At 29.4% G+C, this 19297-nt stretch overlaps 1 protein-coding gene and 1 long non-coding RNA gene across 4 annotated transcripts in view; one reads left to right on the top strand and one right to left on the bottom strand.

Annotated features, from left to right (window-relative positions):
• The window catches only part of LOC136076853 (disintegrin and metalloproteinase domain-containing protein unc-71-like), a 162500-nt gene that overhangs the window by 4751 nt on the left and 138452 nt on the right, over positions 1-19297 (top strand). The window contains exons 1-4 of one of the 2 annotated variants that reach the window (XM_065790460.1): positions 1301-1628; positions 10604-10689; positions 12664-12743; positions 12827-12890. Coding sequence is in view for 1 of the 2 variants with exons in the window: in XM_065790459.1 (XP_065646531.1) it covers positions 10604-10689; positions 12664-12743; positions 12827-12890 (230 nt within the window). In the remaining variant the exon portion in view is untranslated. Of the gene's footprint in view, positions 1-1300; positions 1629-10603; positions 10690-12663; positions 12744-12826; positions 12891-19297 lie in introns of those variants that run through there. The other variant, XM_065790459.1, reaches the window with a different exon arrangement.
• The window catches only part of LOC136076466 (uncharacterized), a 1145-nt gene continuing 478 nt past the window's right edge, over positions 18631-19297 (bottom strand). For both annotated transcript variants that reach the window (XR_010636292.1, XR_010636293.1), the window contains exons 2-3: positions 19187-19297; positions 18631-18825 (exon numbers count right to left, since the gene is read on the bottom strand). The exon at positions 19187-19297 is cut by the window's right edge and continues 45 nt beyond it. This is a non-coding gene — a long non-coding RNA (uncharacterized LOC136076466). The remainder of the gene's footprint in view (positions 18826-19186) is intronic.

The following is a 19297-nucleotide window of genomic DNA, read 5'->3' as shown; positions in this document are numbered from 1 at the left end:
ATTTATGCTTTGAATGCATTTTAATGTGGATACTACTTTTTGATATTTTAAACCTTTTTAAAGTTTGAAGATCAGGGTTTCTTTCATAAATTGCTTCCATACACTCTTTCAAAGTAATGGCGTTAGAAAAAGTATTATATATACATTTTCCAATACAAAGTTTTTTATATTTACGAATTGTTAACTTAGAGCTAACATCAAAAAGTAAATATAAGTAACGCAAACAAATTCTGCAAGTTGTACTTGTGAAAATGAATGTGCAGTTTATTAACTTACTTCAAAGTTTATTAAACTATAATTTATAGTTGGCAGTCACATAATTATTAAATTAGTAAATTATTGACACTAATTAACTTATCTTTATAGCTCATAAAAATATAAAGTTTCATAAATTTGCAAAAACAACAAACAAAAAAAAAACAATTCCGCTTAATAATAAATAATCTTTATTATTACAAAATAAGTTTTTCAAATTAAAATGTTTTTAAAAAACCATCTAGGTAGAATAAATAATGACTTGGCCAATTTGAGATGACTATTAACTCATTATACTCATCAATAATAGTTATAATATTATAAATGAGTATAAATACTACTATTATTTACGTGATCAATGTTACCCCAGCAGATTACGAACTTTCGGGGTAACTTTGACCACCCTGTATAAAAAAAATGAATGCTGTTATTTTTGCTCAAAAAAAATTTACGTCTTCTTTGAAATTTTTTTTTCGCATTTAGCATCTTGTTACTCGACACCTATTTACGCCGAGACCTTTTCTTTACAACGCTAACACCTTTTTCTTAAACAGTTGGAATTTTTTTTGTCTTTAACACCTATTATAAGAACATGAACACCTACATATGTGCTCATGTTTATATTATAAATACCTTTGTACTTTAGCACCTTTTTTTTAAAACACGGACACCTTTTTCCGGAACAGTATACAAAGTTCTTAAACGAAGCATAATAAAAACAACCATAAATGTTTGCAAATGATTTACAAAATCATTGCGTACACCACAAATTGGTAAAGACACAGAAGCTTTACAACTGCGATTTTTTGGAGATTTATATTCTAACCTTTCGATGGTCTTACAACCGGTAGAGCTCTCACAATTTTTCTAGACATTGTAGGTGCAAATGCAAAATCTCTGGCAAACTTAAAAATGTTGTTCTGCTTTTTTCATAATCATCATTATCATCACTATCATTATTGTTCAGAAGCGATTCTAAGTGTGTGTGTGTAAAGAGGAGGAGGAGGAGTGCATTGGTGTAACGCTCCTCCTCCCCTAATGCACAGAGAAACGCCTCTGAATAATGATAATAGTGGAGGCGCACACACCCTTCTTTAGGGAGTACCCTCTACTCAAAGTAGTGTTACTACAAAGTTTTAAAGACTTTGGGGATTATGTACAAGATAAAGCATCTTTTTAATAAAAAATGTTTAAAAATTTTATACTATTCATTTATACATTGTTATATTAACTATTATAATATTGCCTGGGCATCATTCATCTTTCCTAAAAAATATTTATACAAAACAAAAGCAAGCAAGTCGATTAGTTCTGGGCGCAGACAGGTACGAAAGTGCTGAGCTGTTACTCAAGGAGATTATTGCTCTAAACCTGTATGAACTGAATATTTATCATAACTTTTTATTTATGTTTAAACTTCAAAATAAAGTAATTCCAAAATATTTTTATAAAAATTTTTCTCTAATTAATCATAAATGTGAAGCAAGACACTCAATAAGTAATTACTAAATTCCACTAACATCACTAAAAAAGTCTGATTTCTCAATCACATGTCAGGGACCTCGCTTACGGAACTCTGTTCTTGACGAAAATATAAAAAAAAATAAAATCTACTGATATATATCTTTTATCTTTTTATTTAGTTTATATTACGTACGTGTTAAAAACCGATTTGTAATTTCCTTTTTTTTATGTAAAAGAATTTTTCTTTTTTGCAAACTTTATAACTTTTTTCAAACCTTTTTTAATTTTTAATTTTTTAATTTTTTTTATTTCTTTTTAAACTTTTTAGATTCACTCATTTTGTATAATATTAGAACTGGTAAAATTATATTTTTCTCTATTTCACGAAGGGGCTTGACGATATTACATTTAGTCTTCAACTTGCACCAGTCAGATTGTATTTATATATATCTATTAAATCTTAAGGATAATATCTTAAAATGTGAACAAATTGACGAAATAAACTTATTTATATAATAAAGTAATTGATTTTCAAGTTATGGTTGAATTTTTGAGGAATATAGTCTTAGTAGCCGGGTATTCTACACATTTTCAGTTTGCCTTAATAAAAGATAAAATAAGGTAACAGTTTTAATTGATAATCACGTAAGAAGAGCTAATTGTTACAAATATTTTCTCTTTACAAAAAGAATCCAAAAGTATGGTATATACACCCCATTTTCCAATAGCACTAAAGTCACAAAGTTTACTTTAGTACAAAAAACAAAGTTAAGTTTCTGTAAAAATATTATTAAATTGATATTATAGAGAGCAAGAGTCAATTAGCACTAATTCAATGAATTTGTTGCCATATAGCAACAGTGAACAATAAAGGTTTAAAAAAAAATAAAAATTGATGCAAAAAGAAATAACTTTAACTTTATTTTATATTAGCGCTGTTTAGGAAATTTTGTTATATTACAATTGTTTGTAACGATATTGTAATAATTATTAATAATTTGAAATAAATTTGTTATATTGTAATAATTGACTTTTTTTCCTTAAAAGTGCAAATACTTCAAACTTGAAGTAAACCGATATTAACGGGTTTTTTAATTTTATTGGGTATTTGGTTTCGCAACAAAGCTGCTAATAAGATAATAAACTTTTAATATAGTAAATAAATTAATAAAAGTATTTTATTTGTTACTTGCTAGCTTTTTAAAAAATAGAGCCATTTTTAGTTGCAAAGATGAAGTTAGAAAAATAAGAAATAATAACCAAAAAAAAATTACCAAAAAAAAAACGCAAATACAAATTTAAGAAACAGCCCAGCCAGCATAACTAGGAAAAAAGTTATACGTTGTTTCTAGTTTAGGATGTCGAATGATGATTCTTGACTCATTGCATGAGTTTAGCTCGTATTACTGCTTTTATGACTAGGCAACTCATTATATTATCTCCATATGAGCGTACAGCTCTATAGCTCAGTTTTATAGTTGTGAAGCCGACTGGTAGTCAGGTTTCACAAACTCTATGGAAACTCTCAGAGAGGCTGATTCCATCAAAAGCTGTAAAGTATCACAGTACTAACAGTGCCATGTTGCGCATGGGTGGCGTCTCTGTTTGTACTTTTGGTGTGCATTGTCGAGGCCACATTTGAAGCTCTTTGTTACGGCTAAGCGTTTAACAAAAGCAATGAGGATTTTGCTTGGACCACTAGATAGTGTACTGAGTACTACCTGCGCTTCGAGTCTTTTAACCAATTTAAAAAAAGTTCTACCATCAAAATCTATAAAACATAAAATACTATCGTTATCAGCAATTTCTGTAAATCTGTCATTCGCTAATATTCGTGGTCTTCGAACCAATTTTTTTTCTGTTGAGTCTTTTTTCTATATCGCTCTCTTTTATCTCAAGACTACATTATTTTTAATGTAATTTTTGATGTAGCTTTATCTTTTATCAAAAATCGCGCTTCTTGATGACTTTAACGTTTATCAATTTGAATGGTTTGGTTCTAGTGTCAGTGACTATGCAGGCGTTTAGTCCCACAACTTTAACCTTCTCAATCTTCAACACAAATACTCAATTTTCCAACTCTCTTTCCAGACAAGCCAAATCAATTACCTTCTCTAACCGACTTGAATCTTGTTTCTGATTCTAGTTAGTACTCATTTTCTTCACATTCATTCTTAGGTGCATGTGTCTCATTCTTCTTTATCATCAGAATCCCCTTATCATTGTACCTATTATAGCTACCTATTAAAGCTGACTGGGACTTTTTTCGTGATTGTCTTTGTGATGGCCCTTGTGTGCTACTTTTGAGATGAAATTGATGAAAAGTTCTTCTACAAACGTTTTATCAATCTTATCTCTTGATTTCACTAATCACATCCTACCTAATATAGCCAACAAACTCAATTGCTTTACATTATTATCACTTCAGCTTCTGTTTCAAAATTGATTTCCTAATCAATTTTGAAAACAAAAAGCTTCGAATTTTCTACAAATTGTGGTTCAAACAACTTAAATGTTATAGTCTTGCTGTTGTCTATACTTTCAAAACTAATTAACAAATGCAAACCGGACATTTGTTTTCCAGTCTCCTTGAAAGCGACATTTGTTATCCCTTTAGTCTTTTTAGTATTATAAGCAAGGTTTACAAGTCTTTAATTAACAAACAATTAATCTATCATATTGAATCTACTAATTTACTTTTTGATCATTAATATATATTTTAATCTTCTAGTTCTACGGCTGATCTTTTAATGGTAATAACTGATAGGTTTTATCAGGAATTAGAAATATGTGAAGAGGCTAAGACATGCAGGTCTTTTTTTTTTTTTTTTTTTTGTTCTTTTATCTTTACAATGTTGTGATTCTATATAACTATAACAAATATCTATATAACTGATACAAATTAACTATATATCTATATAACTGATACAAATTTACAATTTTACAATAAAATATATGATGGTAAGAGAAAAAATAAAATCTCACAACTTTATAGAATACAAAAAATATAACTGCAGGGTATCATTATTATTAAAAGAACGCGGGAAACTTGCAGAAGACCAGATGGTCTTGTCATCAAGAAACCGCTTGTACTAGTAATATTTTTTGTATTTTTGTTTTTACATGTTTCTATTTTCACAAAATATAATGGTAGTTCATTTTATATTGGATTCACATATAATAAAATGTAAGATAAAAAATAATTGATAAATGCTAGATTTTGCACACATAAATATATGATTAGGCATAAATAAAATTATTTTTGGTTTATATATTTTTTATATTAATATTTGTTATTGAAGTTTTTTGGGATTTTCGTTTTAACGTTAATTTTGGCTCTAGTTTCAGTTTTAGTTTAGTGTAAGTTCATATAATTGTTTATATTTAAAACGAATTTTTTTAGTAAGATTTTCAAACAATTTAGGTTATCTAATTTTGTAATTATGGCATTTCTGGATATCAGTTTATTATAGAGATAGGAACCGCGATATGAAATTGTGAAACGCGATAGTTTTGTTTTTCTAAACGGTATATTAAAGTTTCCTACTTCTCGAGTGTCATATTTATTTCTATTGATTTTAAAGAAATCATTTGAGAAATGTGATGGGACAAGCCCGAGTTTATATTTCAGCATAAACAATAAGTTATGATAAATGTTTATTCTATAGACGTTTAGTGCATTAAGCAGTTTTAACAAAGGTTCAGCATGAGTGAATTTGTCTTTTTTATAGACAATTCTAACGGCATGTTTTTGACGTCGATAAAGTGATTTCAAATTGGATTTATTGGTACTTGCCCATGCTATATTACCATATGTATAATAGGTCTGTATAAATGAGAAATAAAGATGTTTTAGATTTTTTTGGGATAACATTGGTCTAGCTTTGTATAGCACGCCAATGTTTTTGGTTATTTTTGTATTTAAATAGTCAATGTGTGCTTTCCATGAAATATTTTTGTCAATTAGTAAACCTAGAAATTTTGTTATTGAGGTTCTTTCAATATTTTTGTTTTCTATTTTTAGCAATGGTAATATATTAGGTTTTTTTTTTCTTTTTTGGTTGGGATGGGATGGGAATAAAAGGTAATTGGTTTTTTCTGTGTTTAAAGATAATTTATTAGATTTTAGCCACATATTAAGTTTTTCAAGTTCGATATTCGTTGTTTCAAAGAGTTCTTCAATAGACTGAGATAAATAAAATAAATTAGTATCATCTGCAAACATTATTACATCAAGTTTGTTTAAGACTTTCGGAAGATCGTTAATGTATATTAAGAACAATAAGGGAGCTAGAATGGAACCTTGGGGAACGCCACATTTAATCTTAAGCAATTTTGAACAGATATTTTCATCAGTATTAACACATTGCTGTCTGTTTAGCAAAAAAATTTTAAACCAGAGTAATGCAACATTTTTTACGCCATATTTTTCCAATTTTTTGAGCAGGGTAGCATGATCAACAGTATCGAATGCTTTCGATAAATCTATAAAGATTCCAAAAACAAATTCTTTATTAACAAATGAGTAGTTGATACTATTTACAAGATCTACGATTGCATGTTCGGTTGCATGTTACTTTTGAAAGCCGAATTGTTTTGTATTTAAGATATTGCTGTTTGTTATATATTAGTATAATTTATTATAAATTATTCGTTCGAGGAGTTTTGAGAATACAGGAAGAATTAAGATTGGTCTAAAATTGTTTAGTAAGTATGGTTCTCCAGTTTTATATATTGGTACAATTTTTGCAATTTTCAATTTCTCTGGAACGGTTCTTGTTGTAATTGAAGATTTAAATATTTCGAAGAGGGGTTTCTTTATTATCGGAAAGATACTCATTACAATATTGCTACAAATTTCATCAATTCCTGGTGCTTTGTTGATTTTTAAAGAGTTTTTTGCATTTTCGAGTTCTTCATAGCTTAATCCGTTGAAAGTTAGTTCGCTATTAAGATCAGTAAAATAATTTTCAAAGGAGTCATTTGCGGTTTGAATTTTAGACGCCATGTTAGGGCCAATATTTGCAAAGAAATTGTTGAATTGTTCGGCAATAGAGTTCTTATCGTTGTGTTCTATTTCATTTATAATAATTCTATCTGGTAAGCTGTTTGTTTTTATATACTTTTTTCCGATTATTTCTTTCATGATGTTCCATGTTTTTTTGGTATCTCCATTTGTTTTTTGAAGTAATTCAGAATAATAAACTTTTTTAGAATGTTTTCTGATTTTTTCGAAAAGATTTTTATATTGTTTATAAGTAGATAGGTTTTCTTCATTTCTGTTTTTCAAATATTTAACATATAGTCTCTTAGTTTTTGAAAATTTTTTGATTCCGCTGGTGATCCATGGACAGCTCAAATGTTTTACTTTTATTTCTTTTTCTTTGATTGGAAAATGATTATTATAGTGTTTTAGAAAAATATCTGTGAAAGTATTATATGCAGAGTTTGTGTTCCCAAGGTTACATTCTTGATACACTTTAACCCAATCTACTGCCGATAGTGTGTCTTTAAAACATTTAATAGAATTTTTATTTATTTTTCTTTTATAAATTTTTTTTTTCGAGTTATTATTTATTTTTGTATCATGTTTTATTGTAAAGTAAATTGGAAAATGATCTGTTATATCAATTTTTATTATTCCTGCTTTTAAGGAGGTATCTAGAAATGAGTTTGTTAGTATGTTATCTATAGCAGAAATAGTATTCGAGGTTACCCGTGTGGGTTTATTAATAATTGGTAAAATACAATGTTGAAACATGTTATCAAAAAATAATTTAGTGATCGGACACTCTTTGTATTTTAAACAATCTATGTTTAAGTCCCCGATACAGAACAACTTTTTTTGCTCTTTATTGATTTTAAGAAAAATTTCTTCTAGATAATTAGAACATTTTTTAATATTACCTTCAGGTGGCCTATAACAGGTAGAGACTATAAAATTTTTAAATTTGGAGTTGATGATCTCTATTTTAAAGACCTCACTATCGGGGTTAGAAATGGAGTGATCTTTTCTCACTTTTATCACTTGATCATTTCGAACATAAGTTGCGATCCCTCCTCCTTTTTTGTATGCTTTCCTTTCAGAAGATAATAATTTATAATTTGGAATTTGAAAGTTAGAGTTATTTTGGATTGATTCATCAGAACACCAAGTTTCTGTTCGGCAAATCGTACTGAATGAATAATTGCAATCAATTAGGAAATGTTTAAGTTTGTCAAAATTTTTATTTATGCTTCTTATATTTATGTGCATTACCGTAAAATTATTTTTATAAGCTTCAAGTTCAGTTTTGAAAGTTTCTGTTTCAAAATATCGAGAGTTAAAATTATACATTTGAAAAATTTGCGTATCAGCGTCATTGAGTATATTATTCGCGGTTTCAAAGACATTAAAGCGCATCGTTTCAAAATCTATTGTTTTATTTTTTATTGCCATTATTTTAGAATGTAAAATTTAGAACGCGTTTACTCAGTAATAAAACAAAAGTGTGTTGCGCTATTTTTAAAAAGCTCGTGTAAATATTTTATCGCATTTTAAAATGGCGTATTTACCTTCGCTTCTTAGTTTTTTAACTTCTTCCCAGAGCTTTCTTCGATGATATATTGTTTCTTGAGCGAAGTCTTCATTTATGTATATGCCAGTTCCTTTAAGATACTTTACAGCATTGAGAATTTTGTTTTTGTCTTGGAAGTTTAAAAGTTTTATAACTAATGTTCTTGGTTTGTTGTCTTTAAATTGTCCAATACGATGAGCTCGTTCAACCACTACTTCGCTTTATATTTTCAGTTTTGTTTTGAAAATTTCTTTAACAGCTTTTTCGCAGTCTTCCCAACTTTCGCCTAGTGTTTCTTGTATTCCATCTATTCTTAAGTTGTTTCTTCTCGATCGATTGTCTAGATCTATGGATTTTTTATATAATGAATAGATTTCTTTGTCGTAGTATTTCTTTATTTGTGATATTTTTTCTGAGATGTTGTTTTCTTGAAAATTTAGGCTGTCTTTAATGTCACGTAGGTCTTTTTCTATATTTGATATTTTACATTTGTTGTTATTAATGTCATTCTCTAGCATGTCTAATCTATCTGTGATAATTTTGAGATTTGCACTTATTATTGAGGTAAATGATTTTTCCTGGTCTTTTAATAAGCGTTCCGTTTCTTTGAGAATACTTTTTTTATGTTCTTCAAGCTTACTAGAAATCATTTTTTCGATGTTTTTCATCGTAATATCCATTTTTTTTATGTAAAAACTTTTCGCTATTAAATAATACGTCTTTCTTCCGCAAAAGCCAGAGCGCCAAAAAGTCTTCTTCATAAGCTCTTTCTTACGGTGTCTCAGATAACAATTTTAAAACTTTGAAGTCCTCCTTACTAATCGTAGTTTAAAAGTTGTACTTGTAGGACCACACTTGTCTTCATGTCCTGTAACTTCAGAGTTAATGTCACATCTAATGTGACATTGCTCGCAAACAACTTTAGTTTCTGGTTAATCGTTACCACAACAACATTTAACAATCATCGAAAACATTTTTTTTTTTTTTTTTTTCTTTAAATTTTCACAACTACATATTAATTACAAATTTTTTACACTGCAATATTATAAAGAAACTGTACTTCCTAAACAAAAAAAAAATACATTTTACAATTTTTATATATTTGTATATGCATATGAAGCGAATTAAATTTTTTTTTTTTTTTGTTTATTGTCTTTAATATGTATATGAATATGTACAGATTTGTAATTTTTTATTTGTTATTTTATATTTTAACTTTATCTTAAATTTCTTCTTTTTTTAACTTTAAGTTCTTTTTTTAACTTTAAGTTCTTTTTTAACCTTCTAAAATTTCTAACCAAATTTTTTTTTTTTTTTTTTTAAACTTATTAATTTCACTCTTTTATGTAATATTGGAAGATGTAAAATTTAATTGTATTTTTTTTGTATTTCACAAAGGGGCTTGATGATAAGTCATTTTGACTTCTACTTGCCCCAGTCAGCTTGTAATTATATATATTTGTTTAAATTTATAGATAACATTGTAAAATGTGTAAAATGACGAAATAAATAGAAATTCTAATTCTATTCTTATTTTTATAAATTTCAAATCTGTCCTTGTTTGGAATACTGTTAACATATCTGAAGCGGAACTTCGAATAATGTTTTTTCTCTATTAGACAAGGTGAAAAAATGCATTCTAAACATAGTTGGACCTGCACTTACTGCCGACCTTTAACAATTGTCACATCATTGTAATGTTGCTCCTTGTTCTCTATAAATACGCTAAGGCGCACTGCTTTAAAGAGCTTGCGTAATATTTTCAAAAAAAAAAAATTAAGTATAGTACAGTAAAGTTCTAAACTAAAGAACACAGCCAAATCCCAAAAGCTGAGAAGACCATAATTTCCAACTTTCTAGTTTTTGTTTTAGGTACCCCAAAAGACCTAATGGTCTTGTCACAGAACACCGCAGAAGAGCATTTAAAATTTTAAGTTCGCGCCTTCTTCTCTATCAATGGCGTAAAATATGCTCAGCTCTTGCTTTGAACGAGGGATTTTTTGCTTCTAAGCCAATTTATGGTGAATTATTACTTTTTAATTTTATAACTCTTTTCTTTTTTCTTTTTATATTTAAACTTGTGGTTTTGTTCCTTTCTCAAATCTTTAACTCCAAATCCCAAATTTTAAAGAAACAGGCCGCTGCGCAAAGAAAAAAATAGTTAGGAACTTGGATCTTCTTGCTTACGAAACAATAGGTCTTCTTGTACACTACCTTGTATATAAAATAAGATTTTATTTATTTATTGAAAATTTCAGTTAAAAGAATGTTATGTTTTTAATGTTCTTAAAAAAATAGTTAAAAATTTTTTAATATTTTAAAATTAGCGCTGCGTGTCAGTGATACAGAAATCGTTTATCCAAAACGTCATCACAGAGAACGACCACAAAACGATTTGGGCACATTAAATCAGGTAAGAACAATTGATTTTTATTCATAATGTTACTATCTATCATAAATTGCAGCGACGCATTGCAACCTGAAAAAAAGTTTTCCTATTTTTTCAAAGTAAATGGTGGGTATAACTAATAAATAGGGGTGGATAATATAAATGTATTATGGGGTCGCCCATAAATTACGTCACCCAATTTTTGACCGTTTTCGACCTCCCCCCCCCCTCTCGTCACAAAATCGTAACTTCAGTAGCAAGTTTTGTATGAGTCGTCACAAAACCACTAACCCCCCCCCCCCATAGTGCGTGACGTAATTTATGGACAGCCCCTAAGATAAATATTTTTGTTATTTTACTTCAAAAATTTAACTGTTCTATAAAGCTAAATTATTATTGAAAAGTACGCTTGGTTTTTTCGAAAAATAATTTAATTTTGAAAATTTGAATCAAACTTACGTTTGATTCAAATTTTCAAAAATTCAAAAAAAGTTTGATTCAAATAATCAAAAATTCGAACAAAAACATGCTGTTTTATTACTTCAATAATATCAATCAATCAAATTTATCGACAGGTTCTAAGCCCAATATAATAAATATACAATGGGTAAAATAAAGTGGATTAGAATAAAACAAAGTCTAACGCACTGAAATATAAGCAAAACCCAAGAAAAAAAAAATATATATATATATGTATATATATATATATATATATATATATATAAAGATAAGAAGTTAAAGTGTTATAATTATAACTCAGCTCTCCATTTAAACATCAGCGGAGACTGCAAGAAACTGTCTGGGTTAAGAAAAGCTTTTATGACGAGATTCTCATTATTCTGCAGCAGTAACAATTAGGAGTATTATAAAATAGTGTATCAAAGCAAACTCTATCAAAGGCTTTACTAATGTCAATAAAGGCCACAAGCATATTTGAGCCATGTGATAGGTAAAAATTTAAAATATCTTTCAAAATAAGAGCTGTCATAAAAGTGCTATGGTTTTTCTTAAATCCAAATTGGTTGGGAGTCCCAGTGAAACTTTTATTAATGCACGAGACAAAAATATGTTTCAAAATTTTGGAGAAAATTGTTACCAATGCAGTTGGACGATAATTAGAAGAATCGGAAATGTCACCATTCTTATCTTTAACAACAGGAGAAATAACAGAGTGTGAAGCTTTGTCATGGATTCATGCCAATAGGCATGAATCCATGACAAAGCATGGAGGAAAAACACAATGACAAAATATTAAAGTAATTTTAGCTAGCATAGAGATAATGCTCCAACTGAAGTCCAAAATAGTTACCTTCATTTCCACAGGATATATGATTTATGGTAGATTGGACTTCATCAAGAGTGACAAAATAGGCATCATATTAAAGAATATTACAGTGTTTAACTATAAGTTGTCATTTAAGTTGCATGTTGGCTTGACTGAGTTGAACAGGGTGGAATAGTTATTATACCACATGTGGCATACATTATCAGGACCATTTGTCGCTGTGAATACAAGTCACGGTAGACCAGAAACTGGTATAGCTCTTGTTTGCTAAGCTGTTAGCCAGCTTTTCTGCTTTTATAGTATCTTCTTTTTTTTTTGCAGAAACGAATGGCATATTTATATAAGGCACTTCAATTTTTAACAAGATTGAAAATTGGGAGTCAACTTAATCTCTAAATCCTAATATTGTTATCAACTTAAAGATCTTTTTTATTATTATATGTGTAAACAGAGTATAATTCTTTATTCCTAAATTTATAAGCCATAATTAAAGCTTTATTTTAAAAAGTATATATATATATATATATATATATATATATATATATATATATATATATATATATATATATATAATTATATAATATTATGTATCATTTTCATTTTTCAGTTGTTTTTAAAATAAAAAGCTTCAATACTTATATATTTTATTAATTTTTTCCCTCAATAATTAACTCTAGGTTTTTTACTATTATGAAAATTATAATTTTTTTTAGAATGGATTTCATGAAGATTATGTCACGTATGAAATCAAAGCAAAAAAAGATCATCATTTTTTGGATTTAAAAAAAATTGAGTACGGTTTTTATACTGTGATTGCAATTAAACTGAATTTTTAATACAGTTTTTTAATTTCTTTAAATTTTTACTAATTTTTAGACCAACACATCAAAAGTTTATTTGGCTTCGTTCCATTGAAAATGGTAAAGAAGTTGCTGTTAAGGTAAATTTTTTATATTTACTACATTCAGAGGCATTCACACATCAAAATTTTTATATATTTTACTATAAATGCTCAGAAAAAAATGGCAGCAAACAACAGAAACAACAGCAACAAATTTATATTTACCAGAAATATTGATGTCTTACTTTGCTTGTTTCAGTGTACAAATACATATATTCTATGTTCTGGACTTTTACTCTTATATAACATGACTAAGTCAAGCAATAAAATATAAAAAAACAACAAAAAAACGAAACATTAAAAAGATTTACAACTAGGCAATATTATTAGATAATTATAAAAGTGTTGTTTCTATTTCTTTTGATGTTATGAGTGGTTTTTTAATTTAGTTTTAAAAATACTGCAAAAAAGGGTGTTTTAAAATTTTTTAAAGTAAATTTAGGCTTGAGTTATTGTTGAGTTAGTAAAAGAGAGTTTACTGTAGAGTAATGAAGTTTTGACATTTTAGTGCACCTCTTCGAAAAAAAACTTCAATTAATAGTTAGGCTCGCAACAAATTTTTAAAATCTTTTTACAACTTTTAAAGCAATAACTTAATAATCATGTCAATTTTATTTGCCTATTATATGTTTTATAAAAGGTTTTACATAAAGGCATTTCTTTACATAAAAATTAATTTTAAAAGGAAAAACCCAAACATGACGTTTATAAGTTGAGTTCGAGTTATTCAAAAGCTCTATATATTCATAGCTCATTTAAAGTTAGACATACCATTTAAAGCTTTGACAATGACTCCTTTTTTGGACAAAGTTTATTTGCAAAAGCAAAAACATATATAGCTGAATCATAGTACAAACTATGTATTTGAATTAATTTTATTGATGAAGTAGCTTCAAATATATTTATACACAATGTCACTTTATGATCCATAAGATATATCTAAATCTTTTTTATTAGAAAATTCTCCATTTCATTTTTTTTTGCATCTCTTAGCAGCTTTTTAATGCTTATATCAGAAATATCATCTAGAAAACATTTTTTCTGATCATTGTTATTTCATCAATCATGGTTTAAACCTCATAGTTTTAACAAATTACCTTTTTAAATTTTCTATTTCATAGCTAAAACCTCAGTTTTTTTGATAAAATTTTTATTATTTAAATAAAAATATATATTATTTAAGTAACAACATTTAGAATAAGATTTAAAAATCAATATTAAGTCTCAGGCATTACTTGCCAAAAGGACTGTATTCACCCTATTTAAAGAACCTTTGGCTTAGACAAAATGCTGCAGATCTCTTATGCTTTTGACAATTTAATATAAAAAACGAACCTTTTTTTTTTTTTTTTTTTTTTTTTTAAACATCTTTGCTTCCAACAAGGCTGCAAGCAGCCACTAATTAAAGTTGGAAGTTACTGTAAGAGAAAAGATGAAGATTGTAGAGCAAGATAACGATTGACGGACGATTTAAAAGATTGCAAATTATATGAATCAGGAAAGCAAGATGAAGGAAGCGAATTCCAAAGAGCTGATGTTCGAGGAAAAAAACTAGACGAATAAGCGTTTTTGGAGCACTTAGGAACAGTCACAGAAAAAGGATGACACTTAATTGAATGACGAGTAACACGAGAATGAATTTTAGTGGATGGCACAAGAGACGTTAGCTCTTTCGAGCAGTGCCCATTATAGTATTTGTAGAAAAGAGAAAGAGAAGCAACATTACGACGATGTGATAATGGTTGAAGGTTGGCTGCAAGAGCAGGTCCAACTATGTTTACAATGCGTTTTTGCACCTTGTCTAAAAGAGAAAGGGCATCATTAGAAGATCCGCCCCAGATATGGCAACAGTATTCCATACAAGGCCGGATTTGAGATTTATAGAGGTAGAGAATAGAATCCAGAGTAAGAAAGTGGCGAGCTCGATAAAGAGATGCAACCTTAGCAGATGCTAATTTTGCAACCGATTTGATAGAACCTTGAGGAACCCCTGAAGTTACAGAATAAGAAGAAGAGTGTTGTCCATCGAGGACAACTTTTATGCTACGATTGGAAAGGAAGGATTCAATGATCTTAAAGATGTTGCCGGATACACCATAAGAAGAAAGCTTATGGAGAAGACCAGCATGCCAAACTTTATCAAACGCTTTTGAAATGTCAAGAGCGATGGCCTTAACCTCTCCACCTTCATCTAATGCACGATAAAACCTGTCAGTTATTACTGTTAGCAAATCAGCTGTAGAACGAGAAGATCGAAATCCATATTGATGGTCAGAAAGTAAGTTATTAGATTCAAGATGAGAAATTAAGTGTTTGTTAATTAAAGATTCAAAAACCTTGCTTATGATAGGAAGAAGACTTATGGGACGGTAGTTAGACGAATCAGATCGCTCCCCAGAATTTTTGAAGATAGGGATAACAGATGCGGCTTTCCAGCAGGCTGGAAAACAAGACTCTGATAAGCACTTGTTGAATAGTTTTGAGAGTATAGACGACAGCTCTGGAGAACACTTCTGCAAGACAATAACAGGTATGTTGTCTGGGCCACAAGCTGTAGAAGAGTCTAGACAGGAAATCACTTTAGATACAGATGCTGAAGTGATATGAATGTCAAGCAATGAATCAACCTGTTTGTTGGCAATATCAGGTAGAACGCAATTAGTGGAATCAAGAGATGATATTGATGAAAAGTTTTTAGCAAACAGTTCGGCTTTGTCTTTAGGTGAGGTGACAAAGTCTGAACCATACAAGAGAGGTGGAATTATAGATTTGCCCTTTTTATTGATATTATTAAAGATTCTCCAGAAGTCACGAGAGCCTAATTTTTGAGATGAGATACGAGATTTCATGACCTGAGAATAGCGGGTTTTGGCGTTAGACAAAACCTTTTTACAGTTGTTTCTAGCAGTAATAAACAGACGTCTGTTTTCTGGAGAATTGTTTTGCTGATAAATATGGAAGTAACGGTTTCGATTGGCAATCGCAGCAGCACAGTGTGAGGAAAACCATGGAGGAGAGTGAGGCTTGACCTGGAATCGTCGAGAGGGAATAAAAGATTCCATGCCAGCCTGAATCCACGAAGTTATATAAGAAGCACATTTGTCGACAGGAAGTTGAAAGATTTCTACCCAAGGGCCATCACGAAGAAAATCACGGAAAGAATCCCAGTCAGCTTTACTGTAGTTGTAAGAGGTTCGATAGTAGGGGTATTCAGGTGATGAAGAAGAATGAGATATTAGTTTTAAAGAGATCAAACTGTGATCAGAAGCACCTAAGGGTGAATGTGGAGAAACTGAGCACTGACTAGGATCAGAAACAAGACATAAGTCGAGTAGAGAAGGTAAATGATTAGGGTTGTCAGGAAAGCGAGTTGGAAAGTTGACTATTTGAGTTAGGGATTGAGAAAGGCAAAAGTTGTGGGCTTTAATGCCTGCAGAGTCACTGACACTAGAGCCAAGCCATTCAGAGTGGTGAGCATTAAAGTCACCGACAACAACTATATTAGCTGATGGATAAAGAGAGAGGGCTTGGTCAATATGATCAGAAATAACATCAAAAAGAGTACAGTCTTGAGATGAAGGAGATCGATATAGAACAAAGAGAAAGGCAATAGAGTGAAGTGGTGCTAAACGAAAGCACATGAAAGAATAGTCTGTGGATTCAAACCTAGTTTCACGACAAACAGGTGAATTCTTACGAATGTAAATGCCCAGGCCAAGCATGTGACTATTGGAGTCTTTACGAATCAGAGGAAGATAACCATCAACACTAAGATCACAAGATGAGACAGCCGAACTCAAATTAGTCTCACAAAGAGCAAGTAGGTCTGGTGAACTTTGCAAGAGATAAGACTCAACAGAAGAAAAGTTACTTCGAAGACCACGAATATTAGTGAATGATAGGTTTAGAGAACTTGGTGATGATGATGGTTTTTTGTGTTTTATAGTTTTTGGTACTTTATTCATTTTTAAATTAGATTGAAGAACTTGACTCAAAGCATAGATAGTACTCAGAACACTGTTTAATAGCCCAAACAATTGCCTCATTACTACTAATAAACCCTAAGCCGTAACAAAGGGCTCCAAATGTAGTCTCCGCAATGCACACCAAAAGTACAAACAGGGACACCATCCATGCGCAACATGGCACTGTTAATACTTTGATATTTTTCAGCTGTTGATGGAATCAGCCTCTCTGAGAGCTACCACAGAGTTCGGGAAACCTGACTACCAGCCGGCCTCAGAACCATAAAACTGAGTTTTAGAGCTGTACCCTCATAAGGAGATAATAGAGTGAGTTGCCTAGTCATAAAAACAGTGACACAAGCAAACCCATGCATTGAGTCAAGAAAATCCAGCATTCAACATCCTAAACTGGAAACAATGTATTAAAAATACATCTGCGCCAGCCTAATAGATGAAGAAGGGGTGCGAGGCTGGTCAACAGATAGAATCTGTTTACCCCTTAATCTTGGTGTGGACAACAAGTTATGTTTGTGAGAGAAGATGACAGCTTGGCTTTTTGTAGGTAAATATATTAAAGAATTAGTTCTTAAAGTTACAAACTGAATTGGCAGTAGCACATTCTTAGTATATAAATATTCCTATATTTATACTTCTTAAATGTTACTATCTTATATCTTATACTGCTGGTTTAAGAGAGCAGTCTTACTTCATACTGAAATAATCTGCTGCCGGGGCTTCAATACATACATTGGCTGACAAATAGCCTTACTGGTAGCAGAGTGCTTCTACATCGACTGAGGGTTTATCATGGGGCAGCAATCTTTTCTTTCATTAATTTTCATTTTTTTCATATTTTTCTGAAAATTTATATTTAATTAATGCAAAAAAATATGGTAACCTTTTGTTACATAAATATGCTAGACTATATATATATATATATATATATATATATATATATATATATATATATATATATATATATAATATATATATAATATATATATATATATATATATATATATATATATATATACATTATATATTATATATTATATATATATATATATATATATATATATATATATATAGTATATATATATATATATATATATATATATATATATATATATATATATATATATATATATATATATATATATGTATATATATATATACATTATATATTATATATTATATATATATATATATATATATATATATATATATATGATATATATATATATATATATATATATATATATATATATATATATATATATATATATATATATATATATATATATATATATATATATATATATATTAGTAAAAACACTTATCTAACTTTTATCTTCTACAGCATGTTTCGCCATCAGTAGGCTCATCAGGAAGGAATATCCCAGCTAACACACCAGCGTTGGGCCAACGTTGGCCCAATGCTTCTTGTAACGTTGGCCCAACGTTGGCATCCAGCGTTGGGCCGATTCCTTGATGGCCGCCGGGCATACATTGGCCCGATTACATTGGCCCAATGCAGTTTAGCCAGCATTTATCCGACGATATATTTTATTAGGTTCAGTGAATTATAAACGCTACCTGTAACTAGCACGCAGTTAGTTAGGTCATTGTTAACATAAAATTTCTTAAATTTGTTTGTTTTTAATGTATTAAAAAGATTGCAATTGCAATCGACGTATGATTAAAGCTATTTAAATTGTTTTAATCAAATGCAAGCTGAAATGTGTTTGTTATTTCATTCAAGCTAAATTTATTTTCAAGGTGAAAAACAAAACATATTCAATAAAATGAAATGTATATCAGATAATATTAAAACTGTTATACAATAATCTAGACATTATCTTCGCCATTTGCATCACTGCCTTTGTCCCAAAGTTCCGAGTGGCATGCATAATCAATCCTCGCACCATCTGACTTTTTTCGGTCGTACAATTTACGAACCCACGACTTCATTTGATCGTTTACTTCCGCTTTTGAAACATCTTTTGCACCTTGTCGTAAAAAAAAATACATTTAAATATTATTAAATAACTTTGTGTTAAAACATTTCAAAAACTTTAGTAGCCTAAAAAATTGATTAACTACAGTTTAAAAGAAATTTGTTGGGCAATCATTAATAAGACAACAAATGAAACCAATTACATTCTATTTACATTTAAACCAAATTTTATCTATTTTTCGTAAAGCCAACTTGGGTTTCCTAAAAGTTAAAACCTTAAATAGGGTTACATTCAGTTATAACTTAAGTATAAGTTAAAACTTACATGTGTATAAGTAAATTGTTTTATGTTATAACTGAATGGCCCTATACAACATAACTATTATCATGTTTAATATTTATTGATCACTAACCATAAACAATAGATTCATGTTTTTCATCCCTTGCTTTGTCCTCCTCGACCTTCACTGTTTACTTTGTTGATCCACTTCTGTAGCCATCAATTAACAGAAAATGTTGCTCAC

The sequence above is a fragment of the Hydra vulgaris genome, chromosome 02, assembly GCF_038396675.1.
Source record: "Hydra vulgaris chromosome 02, alternate assembly HydraT2T_AEP".
Classification (NCBI taxonomy): Eukaryota; Metazoa; Cnidaria; class Hydrozoa; order Anthoathecata; family Hydridae; genus Hydra; species Hydra vulgaris.
Note: the sequence above shows the minus strand (reverse complement) of the source record. Positions and strands in the feature narration are given on the sequence as shown.